General features: G+C 42.1%; 1 protein-coding gene across 7 annotated transcripts in view; it reads right to left on the reverse strand.

The window, feature by feature from the left end:
• xirp2a (xin actin binding repeat containing 2a) overlaps positions 1-20432 on the reverse strand; it is an 85793-nt gene that overhangs the window by 25179 nt on the left and 40182 nt on the right. For 4 of the 7 annotated variants that reach the window (XM_061796845.1, XM_061796825.1, XM_061796854.1 and 1 more), the window contains one exon: positions 2540-2685. The exons of 2 other annotated variants lie outside the window; for them this stretch is intronic. In XM_061796845.1, the coding sequence (XP_061652829.1) occupies positions 2540-2685 (146 nt within the window). Of the gene's footprint in view, positions 1-2539; positions 2686-10265; positions 10423-20432 lie in introns of those variants that run through there. One more of the 7 variants, XM_061796879.1, reaches the window with a different exon arrangement.

Genomic DNA, 20432 nt, shown 5'->3' on the forward strand with positions numbered 1-20432 from the left:
CAATAGGTTTATTAAAACAAAGTAAGGGCAATCATCTCTTTACAGAGTTGTGAGTCTTGGCCCAGTGCAAAGTGAATGCTGGAGGCACGGTGTCAAGTGGAAGTACACTATTTGAAGGACTGTGCAGATGACCAATGGAGATACTCGCTATAAGCATGGTGTTATGAAATGTTTTGTATGTGTTATTTAGCATGTATGTTAGGATCACTCACGTTTATATGATTTTACGTTGCATGTAGCAAACACAGTGTGTTGCAATGTGCAAAGTAATCATATGACTTTTTTTATGGGAAGAAAATACAACATAGGCTGTTTATTTTTGTTGGATGATGGACAGGGCACACTGAGGTTCCTGAGGCACCGTGTCACATTTGTGTGGATATGCCAACGACAGCTGCCTAAGGTAGGGAAGAAAGAAAAAACTCAAAAATCCCATGCAGATTTTATCTGGCAGTTATAGGCCCCAGCTCTCAGCTGTCAGTGCTGCCACATGAGGCCCGACACTGAGCATTAAGTGAGGTCAGGGAGGTTGTGGCACTGCAGCAATGGCTATTATAGCAGTGAAGTGCATGAAAATGATTCAGTGCATTCTGCTTGAAGCTCTGCCTGCCGTCCTTCCATACAGCTATTATGTGATGCAGGGAAAGTGATTATGGCACAATTTTGGAACTCTGCACCAAAAATGGATGGATGGATATTTGTGAAGTGGGTTTGCTGCAATTTTAGTGGGACAAGAAAGGCACCAACAACACATCTTTTCTGGAGAGAAATGTAGGTAAAACTTGAGCTCTTAGAAGGCTTCCTGTGCTGTGGAATCAACTGACTGCTGTAAGAGCACAGCCTTTGCTTTATAGCACTTATTACTTCTGTCTGTAGAACCTCAATCACAACGTTCCATAAAAAATACTCTGTTATTGCTGTTTTTCTATCACACCCAGTGGCAGCCGGTCAACAGAGGATGCTAGGGCCTCCGCCCTACCGCTTAGCTGAGTCACCTTGAATAAGACAAAAATTATTCATTCATACATTTTCCATATCGCTTATCCTCACTAGGATCACAGGCGTGCTGGAATCTATCCCAGCTATCTTCGGGCGAGAGGCTACACCCTGAACTGGTCGCCAGCCAATCGCAGTGCACATATAAACAAACAACCATTCACACTCACAGTCACACCTACAAGAAATTTAGAGTCTTCAATCAACATACCATGCATGTTTTTGGGATGTGGGAGGAAACCGGAGTACCCGGAGAAAACCCACGCAGGCACGGGAGAACATGCAAACTCCACTCAGGCGAGGCCGGATTTGAACACGGGTCCTCAGAACTGTGAGGCAGATGTGCTAACCAGTCGCCCACCGTGAGGCTTGTGCATGTTGTCTGTTGATTGGTTGGTGAAGAATTGTTTCCAATTGTAATGGAATGTATCACAGGTTTACAGTTTTTATTCGTGTTTCCTATTAACAATATACCTATACGTGTAGGCTAAATTGTTGATACCCATCCATTAAGAAAGAAAAAAAACAATGGTCACTGAAATTACTTGAAACTGACCAACGTAATGAAGAAAAGAAATCAGGCATAGCCCAGTGTTTTGTTTGTAGGCATTCTCAGCCATTTTGAGATGTGTGCTACGATTCCTGAAGGAAGCTCCCTATGACCTGCAGCAGAGACTGAGCTGGGCTGTAAAGTTTGTTCTTTGATTGTCTTTGTACCATGCTCATTATCAAGAAACCCTGTTCCGGATGCAGCAAAGCAGCTCTAGCACATACAGTAAAAGTCTCCTCTATGCACAGAGTTCCTTTTTGTACACATAACACAGGGAACATTGATAACAAAATAAACAACAATAGTTATTGAAATACAGTAACCTGATGCCAAGGACTAGAATTTGGCAAAATGCATACTGATGAGACAAAACACTAATCTCATTTGACAGATGGAACTAAACTGGAGCATTTTGTCACGTCAACTCTGTTTTATGGTAACAGGCACTAAAATGAAGCATGCAAAAAAAAATAATTAAAAAAAAAACACATCGTACCTACTGTGAAACTTAAGGCAGCTTAGGACTACTTTTTACAGGGGTGTTTTGAATGCTTCTCCTCGCCGTATCTTTTTGATAAACACATCTGCCTTAAGTGAAGCTGGAGCCAGTTAGTCTGAGCTGTTACATCTATTCAAGTTTGCATGTGCTTCATGGCTATAAGACCATGCTGTGATGTGTATTTTGTTTGCTGTCAGTTCATTAATTAAGTAACCCAGTTTTGAGTTTTTGTTTTATGTCTAAAGAATAAAGCCCCTTTTTGTTTAAATGAAGACCTCCGGCTTTGTGTGCTACCTTAAGTGAAGTGTTTACTATATATGTTGGTAATTGAAGCACAGCATCAACTAGAGCGGAGGCCACTATTTGAGGATATGTATAGGATAGTACTTGAACCGAATCTGATGCTACAAATGCATGATGAAAGCAGGGTTAGACAGATTCTGAGCATTTCTGCACACCATGTCTTCTGCTAAATCTGTGCTGCATGGTCTTACCGCTGCAGAGGAGGAGCTGGTACTTTCTTTGTGGGACACTGCAGCCTGATACAGGGCCAGCCGCTCTTTGAGCGACACAGACTCACTGGTCTCGCGGTCATCAGCGTCTGGGGCCTGACTCCCCTGGATGAGCTGTTCCTCTGCAGCTGCATACACACACAAACATGAAGACATGACCTTCTCATATGTGAATACATGTCATCATTGTTGGTCTCTAAGTGGAGACAATATTGAAGTTATTTGGCATTCTCTTTTGTTATTGACGCTGTATATTAATAAGCATGACAATCCTCAACAAAGCCATCAATAAGCACATACTAGTTTATGATTCTTCATTTTGCTCAATGCACCCCATGGACTGCCAATTAGAGGAGACCATTGATTCTACATTTGACTTTTCTGCGCTACAAAGCATCATTAAGCGACAGAGAACGCTGCACCGTGCCTCAGCACACACCCACACTGGACCTTTTAGCTCTTTACACGTTCAGTCTCTCCGGGCAACAATGTGGTGGGATGAAAGAAAAACCTACATGAAAATGATTTTCTCTCATTATGTGCACAGGCTGCAGCCTTTGGACATGCTGAAATCCTACGCCTTGTTCTCTTGTCATTAGACACTCACATACAGTATTTGCTGCACATACACTCTATGAGCACAAGTACTGAAAGTCAGACGTTTTTGTGGAGACTTGCAGCACCTGCTTCTTTATAACATAATAGGGCAAAATAAAGATTCTGCTTGCTTTTATTTCTTCCTGTGCTTGGCTGTGCAACTTCTCTCCAAGTCTAAACATTTAAATTTGTGTAGTCCAGTATATACCCTCCTAGCCCAATCACCTCTTCTTTTAATTGTCTTCTTTCATCCGAATTTAACTGGGGACAACAATTTATTATTTTATGGACGGAATAAACATCTTGTAGGAATGAGTGATCACTTTCTCTGTAGCTGAACGTGTGAATCTGCAGAGCATAATCGGTCTGCCCAAAGTTAGGAGCAGATCTAAGAGCTGGAATGTCTCTAAGGGAACTACAGTTTATAAAAGTAGTGTACACTCCATGATTTACAGATCAGATCAGATCCTCTCCCACATGTGATCTTTTTGAATGCTTGCCTTATTCACTTACGGATCTCATGAGGAAATGTCTTCTAAAGCTTGACTCACACACTTTTAAGAAGAATACCATGGCAAAATAACTTTTGTGTTTCCTGTGATGCGTTTTCCCATAGCGTTGCTTAATTAAAGTTAGTAAAGCAATTTCCTTGGAAAATGATATGGCCTGTCAGCTGCACCTAATTTGTAAAGGTATCCCGTTCTCTGTATTTCATACTAAGGTGTTGAGAGATGAAAGGGTTACCAAAGCTGCCTGCCAAAGAAAAAGGTCTTGAGTTTGAATCGATTTTGTAAGAGAAGTCACTGGTGGTCTCGTGATCTCTTCCCGCAGTCAGTTTTAACGTGAGTGTGAATGGTTGTCTCCAGTAACCAATCCAGGGTGTGTCTGCCTTTGTCCCGCAGTCAGGTGGGATAGACTCTATCTTCCCCCTTGACACTGAACAGGATTCATGGATGGATCCAGCTTCCTCCCACAGTCCAAAAACATGTATGTTAGGATCACTCAGTACACTTATATGCACAAATTAATTAGTTCACTGACATACTCTAGTTTGGTCTTGCTACTTTTTCACACTTCTCTGTATAGTGACAGTTTACATGCACGGGGTCCAATTCCATCTATGGCAGAGCTACACTATATTTCTAAAAGTATTCACTCATCTGCCTTGACTCCCATATGAACTTAAGCGATTATTATTTATCATGAATTCATAAGGTGTAATATGACATATTATTTATCATGAATGATTAATTCATAAGGTGTAATATGACATCAGTCCACCCTTTGCAACTCTTCTGGGAAGGCTTTCCATAAGGGATTTTTTTTTTACCCTTATTCCAGAACCGCATTTGTGAGGTCACACACTGATGTTGAATGAGAAGGGTTGGCTCTCTGTCTCAGCTCTAATTTATCCCAAAGGTGTTCAATCTGGTTGCGGTCACAACTCTGTTCAGGCCAGTAAAGTTCATCCACACCAAACTCTCTCAACCATGTCTTCATGGACCTTGATTTGTGCAAATTAGTGCACAGTTATGTTGGAACAGAAAGAACTTTTCCCACAAAGTTGGGAGCATGGAAGTGTACAAAGTCGGTAGTTTCTGCTCCTTAGTTCCAATGAAAGGAACACTGACTGCTTCAGCGGCGTCACGGTGCCGACTGGTTAGAGCGTCTGCGTCACAGTTCTGAGGACTGGGGTTCAATTCCCGGCCCCGCCTGTGTGGAGTTTGCATGTTCTGCCCGTGCCTGCGTGGGTTTTCTCCTCCCACATCCCAAAAACATGCATGGTAGGTTAATTGACAACTCTAAATTGCCCGTAGATGTGAATGTGGGTGCGAATAGTTGTTTGTTTGTATGTGCCCTACGATTGGCTGGCAACCAGTTCAGGGGTGTACCCTGCCTCCTGCCTGATGATAGCTGGGTTGGGTTCCAGCACTCCCGTGACCCTTGTGAGGATAAGCGGCTCAGAGAAAGGATGGATGGATGGACTGCTTCAGCATACCAAGGGATTTGGGGCAAATCCATCCTCCTAACTTTCTGTGAACAGTTTGGCGATGGCGCCTTCCTGTTCCAACCTGACTGTGCACCAATGCACAAAGCAAGGTCCATAAAGACATGGTTGAGAGAGTTTGGTGGGGATAAACTTGACTGGCCTGCATAGAGTCCTGACCCCAACCCCGTCGAACAATTTTGGGATTAATTTGAGCAGAGGCTGAGAGCCAGGCCTTCCCTTCCAAAATCAGAGTATGACCTCACAAAAGCAATTCTGGAAGAATCGGAAATAATTCCGATAAATACACTTCTAAACCTTGTGAAAACCTTCCCAGAAGAGTTGAAGCTGTTATAGCTGCAAAGGGTGGACCAATGCCATATTAAACTGTATAGAATAAGAAGGGATGTCACTGGAGTTCATATGCAAGTCAAGGCAGGTGAAATAATATAGATGGCAATACAGTGTTTGTCTGCTGAATGCTAGGTGATGATGACGCTCCATTCAGCTCATTTAGAAAGCAAGTAAAGAAAAGAATGGATGTTGATTTTTCAAAAAGGAAGAGGTTGCTGGTTCTGGGATTCAAGGGCGTTGAAGTAGGGGGAAAAGTTGGACAGTTGGGGCCCCCTGGGCATTTGTAAATTTGTAAAGATTTTTTTTTTCTTTTATTTAAATATTTCAGTTGTAAAAAAAAAAAAATCCTAACTGTTAAGATAGAGTAAATTTTGCTGTTAACGTTCAGCGAGGTTGTTTTGATTAAATTAAGACTGTTTGAGACGAGTTAACTACACCCACCTTGGCAAAACATGCAAAAGGGTTTCTTCCACAATCCATGTGCGTGCGTGTGCATATATTGTGTCCTGTGTTTTGAAGAGATGTATGTCAAACAGAGACAGACAGTGAACCAGGTGACAGTTGCACTCCTTATGTTACGTAGGTGTAATAAAGTCTACAAGAGTAAAACAAGTAAAGGAATACAGTTCTTTAATCCACATAAAACATTTTTATCATTATTGTATAATAATTAAATTGAAATTAATTAAAAGGTTCCTTTTCCTGATCAAAAGAAATGGAAAAAAAACAGAAATTAAATAACTGTATAATATAGGATAAAGTAACTAGAAACAAGATATTGACTATAATAGAAACATGAAATAGAAATAACAGAGCCCCCACCCACTACATGAGAGTTCTAGTTTTAATACACTGCTATGAAACCATCAGGAGATTCCCGCAGTCAATAGCTTAAGGCTACATAAATTGTTTTTAACTGCTATTTGTAACTATTAACCTACTCATTTTAAAACATGCTTTTTTGTTACTATTGGTAATATTGATAATGAAAATAATTAAAAACATCTATTTAATGGAGGAGGCTTCCGTATGGGGGCCCAGAATTTGGTGTTACGTCCTTGCTAGGTTGCTAGGGTAACGAGAACTACAGTTAAAACGATTACGATTTTTTAGTGTTTTTTTTAATTGTCACATTATTTTATTTTTCATTTTTTTAATAGTGAATAAAAATTCAGTTTTGGTTGAAATATGCCTGTTCACACAAAGGTCACAGTTTAAAACAGAAGTTTGTAGATATAGCACCACTTTTTAAAAACAAATGTTTTCCTTCCATCTATATGCCTTAAAATATTTACTTCTTTAAAATAAATGCATTTTCTTGTCTACCCATAAATAATAAATTGTTACAGACAGTCCAGAGCCTGGAGCATATGCGATATGCAGATCAAGGTGTTTACATGCATGATTTAATCGATTTAAAGTAATGTTTCATTTATTTTATTTTTTTTCCTGTAGACAAGAGCTGTAAATGTGAACAGTTGTCTATTATTATTTCTCAGTCCTGTGACTGAGTCAGCTGGGATGGACTCCAGCTTCTTCATCACCCTTTACAGGACAAGCAACATATTAAATGGTGCTATGGTTTCAATACTTAAGAGGGGATTCTGTTTGTTGTCTGTTGAAACTTGTTTTCATAGGACTGGAAAAATGTCTTAATGCTTTAAAACATATACAATTAATTTAGTATGACCCTTAGAGGACTAAAACAGAAATAACTCCTGACAGGGAAAACGATCCCCACCTGATCTAATGTGTGACTTTGAGTGGTATTAATGACTATGGTTCAGGCACCATATGATAAAAACATGCTGTCCTCATGACACCAGTTTAAGCTTTCTGTTACGTGCGGCATGTCAGTGTGTGGTGAGTAATAGGCTGCCAGTAGGATCTGAAAATAAACAGGTTTTTACTGGATCCGTCCTATAAATATTGGTCAGATATCCTACACCTGAGGCCGTCTTGAAACCTCACACCGACACGATGACAGAAGCACAAGGATAACGCCTTCATTTATCACCAGAGATGAATGTTCACGTCATGGTCTGGCGCTGTCACAAAGCCAGAGACCCGCTTTTTGATGCATGACGGCAGAGACAACAGCCTCTCTCAAAGGTATGTTGTCTGCAAAACTGGCATAGCTCAAAAGTGAGAACTAGCCAGCCTTAGGCTAAGAAAATAAACCAGGCCTTTTTATATACTGCCTGTTACTGCAGCATCCCATTCTCCTGTAGAGAGAAAGATTTAGTAAAGGAAGGGGAGAGGTGTGTTGAGGCAGGTGCTGTGTTAACGTGACAAAAGAATGTTAAATGTCCATAATTTTTCCCAGAAGTTGCTTCCGTGCTCTCGCTATCCTAATTATTACACGCATTAATTAACTTATCATAACCCTAATTTATTTTGAACGCTAATGTGCTCTTGGTACCAGCTAAACCTAAGAAACTGATGTCATCTGCATCATGTTTAGAGGTATAGCCAGGGCTGGCCCTAGCCAATGTGATTCCCAAGGCAATATTTTATTTGGTGCCCCCCTCCCCTCCTTTATTTGTGATTTACATATATTTAAAAAAAAAATTTTGAATAAGATTGCTTATAACATTGTCATTAATTTACAAAATAACAACTCTCAATTTAAAAGTAAAATAACATTTTAAAGAATTCAATTACTATGATTTAAAATAGGGCGGCACGGTGGGCGAATGGTTAGCACATCTACCTCACAGTTCCGAGGACACGGGTTCAAATCCGGCCTGCCCTGTGTGGAGTTTGCATGTTCTCCCTGTGCCTGCGTGGGTCTCCTGGGCAGGTACTCTGGTTTCTTCCCACATTCCAAAAACATGCATGGCAGGTTAATTGAAAATGAGGTGTGAATGGTTGTTTGTACGTGTGCCCAGCGATTGGCTGGCGACCAGTTCAGGGTGTACCCCACCTCTCGTGTGAAGTCAGCTAGGATAGGCTCCAGCACGCCCCCGACCTTAGTGAGTGCAAGCGATATGGAAAATGGATGGCTGGATAATTTAAAATATAAAAATGGAAAAACTCAATAGGTAGATGTCAACTATGCATGTATAATATACGTTATTTTTCTTTTTTTTCTGATATGCATGTTAGTAGCGTAGATTAGGCCAATGGCGACATCGACTGAGTGGGTTTCATTTCCACAAATGATATACAGTATAATAGTTAAGACACCTCCATGCCGCGAAGCTACAGAAATATGGTTATTTACTGATTAGCATACCATATTGAGGCTAATCGCTCAGAAGCAAGCTATCAAGCAAGTACACAGTGCTAATTAACTGGAGGCGGTGGAGCTATTTGCAGATGTAGGAGCAAGTCACAATGTGCCAGTTGGAAGCTTCAAGTTTCAAGCAAGTCCCAGTACTGTGGCAAAAATTAAGCAAATTCATCCCAATTAAATTCAAAGTATGTGAAGTCATTACTTGATTTAAGGAATATGTAAGTCAATTCATTCACAAAATTGCTCAGTTACAACATATATTGGCGTGATAATAAAATGTTTTTTTTCACTGATCGTAAAAAAATAGTGGATTTACAGATGAAATTTATACATGTTATACATACGGTGCTTTTTTCTAGCACAAATGTTTACAGTTTTGGTCTCCACGTTGTCTATCGTTTTAGTAACCAACCTCAAGCTTGGTTAATGTTTGACCAGCTATCAGTAAGCTAATTGTGAATTTAGAGTAGCTTACTTACAGGCACCTGCAATTTCTTGTTGACGGATGACGTTAGACATTGTAGTTGCTGTGAGACTGTGAGACAGCTTTCAGTAGGATGTCGCCATTCTCTTGTTCCCGATTTTATTAAAAACATAATCCATGAATCCGAATGTAATCATTTTAGGCTCTCCCTGCGCCATGATACTTTCTATGAGGTGTCGCAAGAGTACAGGGAGCGGGTTAGCGGGCCGCCATGTTCACGGTGTTTATCCCTCCATAAAAAGAATAATTATATTTCTTTCAAAAACAACTCACGCTCTCCTCTGGAGATGCGTTACGTTTTCATCACTTTTATTTTGTTAGCAGTACGACCCGAAATTGAATTGAAATTTATGTGCGGTTCCAGATCAAATTTGTGAATCCACGAAGCCTCCCTGACTCTGCCGCACTCCTGCTGAGGTGGGACAGAGACAAACAATGACTTACTTCGGTGATTAAATGTACATGGCAAGAACACTGCCCGGGCTAATCATAGCAGTGTCACACCTCCCTTTCAGCCCTCTCCATACGCCACATGCCTTAAGCAACCCAATTTTGTATTATGGACCAAAGTCTTTGGTTGGTGAGGTTTGACAGGAGCGCAACAAAATAAGCTAGACTAATTGAAATGTCAGCCATGGAGGCTGATTTTCTCCTCACAGATAAAAGCAAAACAGGCGCAATAATTGAGTTGTCAAATATCTCAGAATAAGTGGAGTGCTTCCTTGTGCTCAGCGAACCACTTTGTTTCTCATTCGCTACACTCTTAGAATACTCCAGATGAGCTTGGTGCCAGCGATGGTAGTTTTCCTTGTGGAGTCACTGAAATATCACATCTTGGTCCCTTTGGAGCTTATACCACAGCAACTACAGATCACAATCTCCTCATTCTCACCCCCCACCTATTAAAACAATTAATTATGACCGCAAAGGTCAGTCCTATTTCCAAATTGTTTTCTTTTGTGCTTTGGCTGTAATCAGTTTGAATGTGCATGCTTGTTTTGAATGAGGCTCGCCATTTGAATGCTCGTAATTCACAGTGACTGCTTACCTTCTGCCTCGGACACACTGAACAACTGATGTCAATAGAATCCCACTGAATAGCAAAGTGTCTTGCAACTCCAGAAAAGAATACTTGTCAGAAAAAAAAAGTTGAGTCCTGGATAGAGACCAATGGAAAAGCTTGGAGGCCAGCTCCAGCAGCGTGCTCCTCAGCAGTGAGGCCCTGGCATGCAGTGACAGCTGATTTTATTTTAGAATCCCCCTTCGTAAAAAAATAGGATGGACTTACAGGAGAGGATTGGTGCATGTGCCTTGGCCTTTTTTTAGAAACAAGTATCGAGGTACCCCGCATGCCCTTTACCTTATGTCACAGCAGTGTTATGGAAGCAGACTTTACATATCGTCAGAGTAGGTATAGAAAAGTCTGTAAAAATTCTATATTGACTATCTGCAGCATAAGATACTCTTTCACAAGCTAATGAGCTCTAATACAAGAGCCGGATTCATTGTAATAACTTTGATTTAGTATTTAAAAACAAAATGTCCTCTCCACAGGCCCTTCTTTTACAAACCCCAATTCCAATGTAGTTTGGACATTGTGTAAAACCTAAATAAAAACAGAATACAATGATTTGCAAATCCTTTTCAACCTACTTTATATTCAACTGAATACACTACAATGGCAAGATATTAAATGTTCAAACTGATTAAAGTTATTCTTTTTTTTTTTGCAAATATTTTTAATGTGATGCGTACATCACGTTCCAAAAGAGCCAGTGATGGGCAAAGCAATTCTGAATGGACTGAATCGCTAGAATCAGTTTGTGAGAAAGATACATTCAAAAGATTAATTCACGGAATCGTTCATTCAGTTTATAATTCAGCTCTGCGGTTCATGTTCCCCCACCCCTTTAACAAAGGACGATACGTTGCTGTTGTCACGTATCGTAAAGTAGGAAAGCGGTGGTGGGGGGGGGGGGCTTTGGGGTGGACAAAACAAAACAAAAAAACAGCTATTTTATCACCTCTCTCTCTCTCTCTCAGCAAGCTCTCAAACACCCGGCTTCGGTCGTGACTCGTGAACATCCGTGCAACGAGCTCAGCTACCGTGTAATTATATACGTGTTATTTTAAATGTCTTATTAATCTATTAAATAAATCTCCCCCTTAACTCCCTGCTGCTGCCGTTTCAGCTTGCCTTCCACTAACTCGGATGCCGGTCTCCTGTCTGTCACGGTTAGGGTTTTCGAAGGCGAGGACATGGATGGCAAAAACATGGAGGACCCAAGTGCAGGGAAGCAGGGATTATATTTAATATCCTCCCCCCAAAAAAAGGCAAACAAGTAACCGCCGGAGCAAGGACGGGAGCCTGCCGCAGCTGCCAGGGAGCAGGAACGGGGCCTGCAATCGCTTCCTCAGCCTGCCGCCATTGAGGTTAGGGAGCAGATGAAACGAGATGGGCAGAGTGCACAGGGACTCGGGAAGGTAATAATTGGAAGTGTGAAACAAGGTGTGGGAACTGCTGAAAAATTAACTGACTTGGGAACAGGGAGAAAAAACAGGAGGACGAAATATGACGCTTCCATGTTAGCAAGCTATAGACCCATCTCAAATCTCCCTTTCAAAGCCAAGATTGTTGAGAAAGTTATTTTTAACCAACTCAGGAATTTCTTGAACTTAAATGGACTTTTTGACAAATTTCAATCAGGGTTCCGAACTCATCACAGTACAGAATCTGCTATTATCATAGTGCTAAATGATATAAAGTTGAATACTGACTTGGAAAAGGTGTAAATTCTGGTCTTGTTGGACCTCAGTGCGGCTTTTGATACGGTAGATCATAATATACTGCTGAACAGGTTGGAAACGTGGGTAGGGCTAAATGGAACAGTCCTTAAATGGTTAAGGTCCTACCTGGAGGAAAGGAGTTATTTTGTAACCATTGGAAGTGTTCAATCTCATCGAATGGCAATGACCTATGGGGTCCCTCAGGGGTCAGTTCTTGGACCCTTCCTGTTCAACCTGTATATGCTATCCTTGGGTCAAATTCTTCAGAACTTTAATTTTGACGATCATAGCTATGCAGATGACACAGTTATATCTACCAGTGTCTCCAGATGACTACAGTTCAATCGAGGTGTTGTGTCACTGTCTAAAACAGATAAATATCTGGATGAGCCAACATTTTCTTCAATTAAACCACAAAAAAACTGAGATAATTGTTTTTGGCAATAATGAAAAGAGGATTGCTGTTAGTAAATACCTGGAGTCACTCTCTTTAAAAACCACAGACCAAGTTCTGATAGATTCCAACCTGACTTTCAACAGTCATATCAAATCAATTACTAAAACTGCCTTCTACCATCTGAAGAGCATATCCAGAGTGAAGGCTTGCATGTGTCAAGCAGACAAGGAGAAGCTCATCCATGCTTTTATCTCAAGTCGACTTGACTATTGTAATGGTCTTCTGACTGAACTCTCTAAACCGCTGCAGCTCATTCAGAATGCTGCAGTTCGGGTTCTGACCAGAACAAAGAGTTCAGAGCATATTACTCCAATTATAAAGTCTTTACACTGGCTTGCACTCAGCTTTAGAATAGATTTCAAAGTTCTGCTACTGGTCTATAAATCACTAAACAGTTTAGGTCCTGAATACATGAATGAAATGCTAATGGAATATAAACCCAGTAGGGCTCTGAGATCGACAGACTCAGGTCAAATAGTAGAGCACAGAGTCCAAAGCAAACATGGTGAAGCAGCTTTTAGTCATTATGCTGCACACGAATGGAATAAGTTGCCAACAGAAGTGACATCAGCCCCAAGTGTGCATGTTTTTAAGTCCATGTTAGAAACTCTTCTTTTTTCCCATGCTTTTTCGAGCATTTCCACTTTTAAATGATATTTCTTGCACTGTTTTAGTACGCTGTTTTAATTGTATTTATATTTTATTTTATTCTCTTTGTTTTAAATGTGGCGGCACGGTGGGCGACTGGTTAGAGTGTCTGCCTCACATTTCTGAGGACCGAGGTTCAATCCCCGGCCCCGCCTGTGTGGAGTTTGCATGTTCTCCCCGTGCCTGCGTGGGTTTTCTCCAGGTACTCCGGTTTCCTCCCACATCCCAAAAACATGCATGGTAAGTTAATTGACAACTCTAAATTGCCCGTAGGTGTGAATGTGAGTGCGAATGGTTGTTTGTTTGTATGTGCCCTGCGATGGGCTAGCAACCAATTTAGGGTGTACCCCGCCTCCTGCCCGATGATAGCTGGGATAGGCTCCAGCACTCCCGCGACCCTAGTGAGGAGAAGCAGCTCAGAAAATGGATGGATGGATGTTTAAAATGTTTACAAGCTGTCTCGGACGGGAAAAACTAGGGAAGGAACCAGAAAAATCTAAATCCATGTCAGAGTCAGAATCAGAAAAATCTTCACAATCTGAAAAATCTGAATCTAAAAAAACGTGGAGGTAAAATGGTAGGGCATTGTGAATAACTAGGAAAAGTGGGGGACACGGGTGAAAAGGACAGAGAGATGAAACGTTAGGGCTTACTGGAGGAGGGTAGGTATGGTTGGCAGGCTGAGGGCGCTGGAAGGCAGACTGGTGGCGTGCAGGGTGACACTGTGTTCTTCCCGCTGGGTTCTGTTTTGGTCGGTTCATTCTGTCTCGGTTAGGGTTTTCGAAGGTGAGGAAATGCATGGCAAAAATGTGGAGGACCCAAGTACAGGGAAGCAGGGAGGCAAGGCAGGAGTGCAGGAGTCTCAAAAAATTATATTTAATTTTTTTTAAAAAGGCAAAAAAGAAACGAGGATAAAGCAAACTAAACAAAGACAACCAAAGTAACAAAGAAACACTTGAATAAACATAAAACTGGAAACAAAACATGACTGGTAACGTGAGACGTAAGACGTGGCACGAACAGAAACAATGACACCTGACAATGACAATGAACCGACAAGAACTGAAAGAAACCAGGGAACAAAATACAAACAGATTGACAAGACAACGAGGAACACCTGGACAAGACACGAGAGGCTGGAGGGAGCTGATTGGTCGACACAAGGTAGAAGGTTGACGAGAACAGGTGGACACAATAAGTAAATGAGCACACGACATGAACAACATGGAACACAGGAAAACATGAAACAAAACTAACCACAACCCAAACCGAAACACAGACTATGACACTGCCCTCTCTTTACTTTATGTGTAGTCTGTTGAGATTATGGAGACACGGGCCGACCCACGCCCCATGTGTGTGCTTGCTGTGATGTGCTGGACTGACTCAACATTAGCTGTTAGTTTGGAGAAACAGATGCCAGTGAAGGCTATCCCCGCGTAAGACAAACAGTTAAAATCACTCATGAGTACGTTCGTTGAGTAGTAGGTCGTTCCTTGTGCGAACGAATCACTCATCGTATTAGTTCGCAGTGAACTGTTCCGCATGAGTCACTCATGGCAGAACAGTTCATTGTATACAAACTAGTATGTCGCTCCTTAGTGGATCGCAAATGAAGAAGTTCAATGAGCAAATCATTCGTGGCTGACAGTACATTAAGTTCAGTTCAGTACAGTCCCTCCCTCGCCTGCACAGCGCTGCCTGATGTTGGATGCTCATTGGTCATTCGCCGAAGTGAGTGACAGAACGCTGTAGTTCCACTTTCTTGTTGCTTGACGAATCCCGAATTACATGGCAATACTTTTAGTGAAGTCCCTCCCCCGCCTGCACGCTGGCTGTTCATTGGTCATTCGCTGAAGATTCAGTAGTGAGAGAACGCTGCAGCATTTCCGTTTCTGCTTCTGCTTCTCTCACTCATGGTGGCGGCCAAGCTGAAAGAACGAATCATTTCATGAACTGATGCAGTTCAGTACATTCACTAAAAAGAATCATTAGTTTGAAAGAAACGTTCGCAAACGATACAACACTAGAAAGAGATGCAGGGAGACAAAAGACTGGGAAAGTTAAGGAATGCTAAAAAACACCTATTTGGAAATTCCACATGTGAACAAGTTAATTGGAAACAGGTCAGTGTCATGATTGGGCATGCATTACAATCGCTAACCAATTACAAGCGAGCAAGCTGAGAACAATAAAAGACTAGCCGAAGACTTGAACACCTTCTACTGCAGATTTGAAAAGTACACTTTCACACCTCACACCCACCCAGCCGCACCAACCACCATCGCACCTCTGACTCCCCCTCCTTCGTTGACCATCCACGAACAGAGACGCATCTTCAAACAACAAAAGATTAACAAAGCGGCAGGCCCAGACTTTGTGTCCCCATCCTGCCTCAAAGTCTGCGCGGACCGGCTCGCTCCAGTCTTCACACAGATCTTCAATTGATCTCTGGAACTGTGTGAAGTACCATCCTATTTCAAACACTCCACCATCATCCCAGTCCCCAAGAAACCTGCAATCTCGGGTCTGAATAACTACAGGCCTGTCGCCCTGACATCTGTGGTCATGACGTCCTTTGACCTCAAGAGCGTCACAGGTCCCCTGCTGGACCCCCTGCAGATTGTCTACTGAGCAAACAGGTCCTCGGATGATGCAGTCAACATGGGACTGCACTTCATCCTAGAAAACCTCGACGGCGCGGGGACCTACGCAAGGATCTTGCTCGTGGACTTCAGTTCTACGTTCAACAACCATCCTCCCCGAACTCCTCTCCTCTAAGCTTCTCCAGCTCAGCATCTCGCCTGCCATCTGCCAGTAGATTTACAGCTTCCTGACGGGCAGGACACAGCAGGGGAGGCTGTGGGACACCACCTCATCTCCACGCACCACCAGCACCGGGGCGCCCCAAGGATGTGTCCTCTCTCTGCTGCTCTTCTCTCTACACGAACGACTGCATCTCAACACACCCGGCTGTCAAACTCCTGAAGTGTGACTGTGTTTTTATGTCTTTATGTGTCAAAAGTATTCTCTGTCAATTGACTGTCTGTTGTAGTACTAGAGCGGCTCCAACTACCGAAGACAAATTCCTTGAGTGTCTTTGACACACTTGGCAGATAAAGATTCAGATTCTGATTCTGAAAAGGAGGAGCCCTGAAAGGCTCAGTTGTTCACAAAAAAGGATGGGGAGAGGTTCAACACTTTGTGGACAACTGCATAAGCAAATTTTCCAACAGTTTAAGAATAACTTTTCTTAACATACGATTGCAAGGAATTTTGGGATTTCATCATCTACAGTCCATAATACCATCAAAAGATTCAGAGTATCGAGAGAAATCTTGCACGTAAGTGACAAGGCCGAAAACCAATATTGAATGGCCGTGATCTTCGATCCCTCAGGCAGCACTGCATTCAAAACCGGCATCATTGTGGATTTTGCCACGTGGACTCAGCAACACTTTTGAAACCATAATCAGTTAACACAGTTTGTCGCTACATCTACAAATGCAAGTTAAAACTCTACCATGCAAAGCGAAAGCCATATATCAACAACACCCAGAAATGCCGCCAGCCTCTCTGGGCCCAAGCTCTTCTGAGATGGACTGACGCAAAATGGAAAAGTGTGTTGTGGTTTGACGTGTCCACATTTCAAATTGTTCTGGGAAATCATGGTCGTCTTGTCCTCTGGGCCAAAGAGGAAAAGGACCATCCAGATTGTGATCAGCGCAAATTTCAAAAGCCAGTATCTATGATGGTATGCGGTTGTATTAGTGCCCGTGGCATGGGTATCTTGTCAAGGTACATAGACGTTTTGGAGGAACATACCAGCCAAGCAAGGTCTTTTTCAGGGACGTCCCTGCTTATTTCAGCACCACATTCTGCACATGTTACAACAGCGTGGCTTCGTAATAAACGTGTGATTACTACACTGGCCTGCCAGCAGTCCCATTGAATATGTGTGGCATATTATGAAGCTTAAAATACGACAACGGAGACCAAGGACTGTTGAGCAAATGAAGTTGTAAATCAAGCTAGAATGGGAAATAATTCCACCTACAAAGCTTCAACAATTAGTGTCCCCAGGTCCCAAACGCTTATTCTTCTGCTACTTTTCCTTTCAACTTGTCCTGTTAGGGGTTGCCAGCGCGCGTCATCCTTTTACATGTAAACTAATCTCCTGCATCCTCCTCTCTTAAGACCAACTGCCCTCTTGTCTTCCCTCACTACATCTAGAAATCTTATCTTTGGTCTTGTTCGAGCTCTATTGCCTGGCAGCTCCATCCTCATCACCCTTCTATCAATATACTCACTATCTCTGTTCTGGATGTGTCCACACCATCGACTTCTGCTCTCTCTAAGTTTGTCTCCAAAACATCTAACCTTGGCCATCCCTCTGATGAGCTCATTTCTAATCCTATCCTAAAATCTTAACAACTTCATTTATGCCACCTCCAGCTCCGCTTCCTATTGTCTCTTCAGTGGTACTGTCTCTAATCTGTACATCATGGCTCACCTCACCACTGTCTTATAAATGTTGCCCTTCATCCTAGCAGAGAGTCTTCTGTCACATAACACACCTGACACCTTCCTCCACCCGTTCCAGACTGCTTTGACCCATTTCTTCACTTCCTCACCACACTCACCATTGCAAGCCACCTCTCGAAGATTAGGTCCGATGTGTATCCTAGTTTTTTATACTAGCTTTCTCTATCAGATTGCATCTGTTTAGCCTTTCTGGTCTGTTCGCTCTGCTTGTGTTTCCTTGTATTAGAAGATCTAGTTGTTGGCAAACGAAGGATAGCTGCCGAAGGTCTCCACGTTCACCATTGTTCCCAGAGCTTCCTTCTGGCGTAAATGCGCATACACAAAAAAATGATTGACCCACTTCCAGGCCATGCCTCCAGTCTCCAGTCTCCTTCTAAGTTATAACAAAATGTACTTTAGAGGCATTACATGAGTCCGAAGAGCAATGAGTTTTTAAAACATCTGGACATGGAGAGTTATATCATATATGATGATATGTGTTTGTTTTTCCTAACTGCCTACTCCACCTTGAAGGCATCCATCCATCCATCCATTTTCTGAGCCGCTTCTCCTCACTAGGGTCGCGGGCGTGCTGGAGCCTATCCCAGCTGTCATCGGGCAGGAGGCGGGGTACACCCTGAACTGGTTGCCAGCCAATCGCAGGGCACATAGGAACAAACAACCATTCGCACTCACAGTCATGCCTACGGGCAATTTAGAGTCTCCAATTCATGCATGTTTTTGGGATGTGGGAGGAAACCGGAGTGCCCGGAGAAAACCCACGCAGGCACGGGGAGAACATGCAAACTCCACACAGGTGGGGCCAGGGATTGAACCCGGGTCCTCAGAACTGTGAGGCTGACGCTCTAACCAGTCGGCCACCGTGCCGCCACCTTGAAGGCACCCAAATCTAAATTCGAAATTGCCTGTATAAAATAAAAACCCATTACAAAAAGTATCACTTAAAAGTATAACAGTCTAGCAGGGGTTCTCTAACTTTTTACACGAAGGATCACCTCAAATATTGTACCTAAATAAATGTTTGAAAATAAATATTTCTAAATGTATGCAAATGGTTAGTACCAGTACTGAAAAGTTAAATACAACTGAACTGTACTTAACAAATGTACTGTCCTGGATTTAAAAAAATAAATGAATAAATGTTGAAGACACTGGAACATTATGCACAGTTTGACTATTTAATTCAGTGATTCTTTTATGTACCACTAGTAGGAGCCCATGTACTACCAGTGGTTCTCAGACAACACTTTGAGAATTACTGCAGTATGTAATTCAGTTTGATTCTATACTGAGCAAATGACCTCATCTCCCAAACAATAGTGACCGCAGACAGTGTCAAACATCTCAAACGCAGGTCAGCCCATGTAGGCTTGAGTGAACCTTCCGACCAAATGCCCTGAGAAGCAGCAGCAACCGACGTGAACAGATTTCCTCTTTTATCCCTCCTGTGAACAAACATTGCCCTACAGCATAAGCAAGGGTACTTTCATAAACCACTGACCTCAACCCAAAGCCTTTCATTTATTCTTTCTGGTGCTATATCCTTCTCACAATACAAGACTGAATCCATTTCATATGAATTATTCATGTCTATTTTGTCTATTATTAGTTGTGATCACTGGTGTTTACTGACTTGAGCCCACCCCGAGCTGCTGTTGGCAGCTCATTGACCACAGAAAAGTATGGTTATCGGCCCTTGAGGAGAGGCTGCACTCGGCTGATAATCCCACTGAAATTGCACATGGATTTCCTGTTCCGAAAGTGGAAAATAAACACACTCCCATAGAATACCTATTGAAGGACTATACTTACTACCCAAAGTAAAAGTAAGGAAATGCTTTTTTTTTTTTTTGCCACACAGAGGACCCCTTTGTGCATGTGTTTTTTAGTGACAAACAAATAAGGTCAGAAATTAATAGAGTATAATGGTGCATCAAAATAATAAATAAAATTTTAAAAAGCAAACCTTTCCTTGGGAAAAAAAAACATCTCTAAAGTTACATGTGTGAAACTTCACTAGAGCTCATTTCAGCCAGCATCAAATGTTACACTACTGTGTGTTTTAGTTTTTTCTTTGGCTTTTTTGCACTAATCACAAGAGGCAATGTTCAGAGAAGAATGCTGACTGCTCGTCGGTCACTATCTAGCGATGCAGATCATCACTTTGTATCACTGCCACAACATTTTAATTGATTAGACATTATCTTTACATCCATTTTCTATACCATGTATCCTCATTAGGATCACGGTTGAGCTAGAGTTGAGCTAGTGTGTATCAGCTGACTTGGGCGACAGGCGGAGTACACCCTGGACTGGTGCATGATGTTGCTGATTCATTTATTTTTACACATGTCACTGTTAATTAAAAAATATGATCTGTGATCACATTATATAACACCACCCACCCGAGTGTGCTTTATTTTTACAAGGGCAGTAAACTCTGATCAATAATATAAATAAATACCACAATGTGACATTTGTCCGTGCTGTTCCACCAATATTTTAGGCTGCTGAAGTATGCCATCCAGGTTATGTTGGAGATTTTAAAGCTTTAATTTTCAATTAAAATGGTTATATACTGTATGCTTTAAATAACGGAAAAATTGGACCAAACAGCCTGTATCAGGGAGTCCGGTACCACATACTCCAGGAGCACACCCCACAGGACTCGTTGAGGGACATGGTCGAACGCCTTCTCCAAGTCCACAAAACACATGTAAACTGGTTCGGCAAACTCCCATGCACCCTCGAGGACCCTTCTGAGGGTATAAAGTCGGT

The sequence above is a fragment of the Phyllopteryx taeniolatus genome, chromosome 1 (assembly GCF_024500385.1).
Source record: "Phyllopteryx taeniolatus isolate TA_2022b chromosome 1, UOR_Ptae_1.2, whole genome shotgun sequence".
NCBI classification, from domain to species: domain Eukaryota; kingdom Metazoa; phylum Chordata; class Actinopteri; order Syngnathiformes; family Syngnathidae; genus Phyllopteryx; species Phyllopteryx taeniolatus.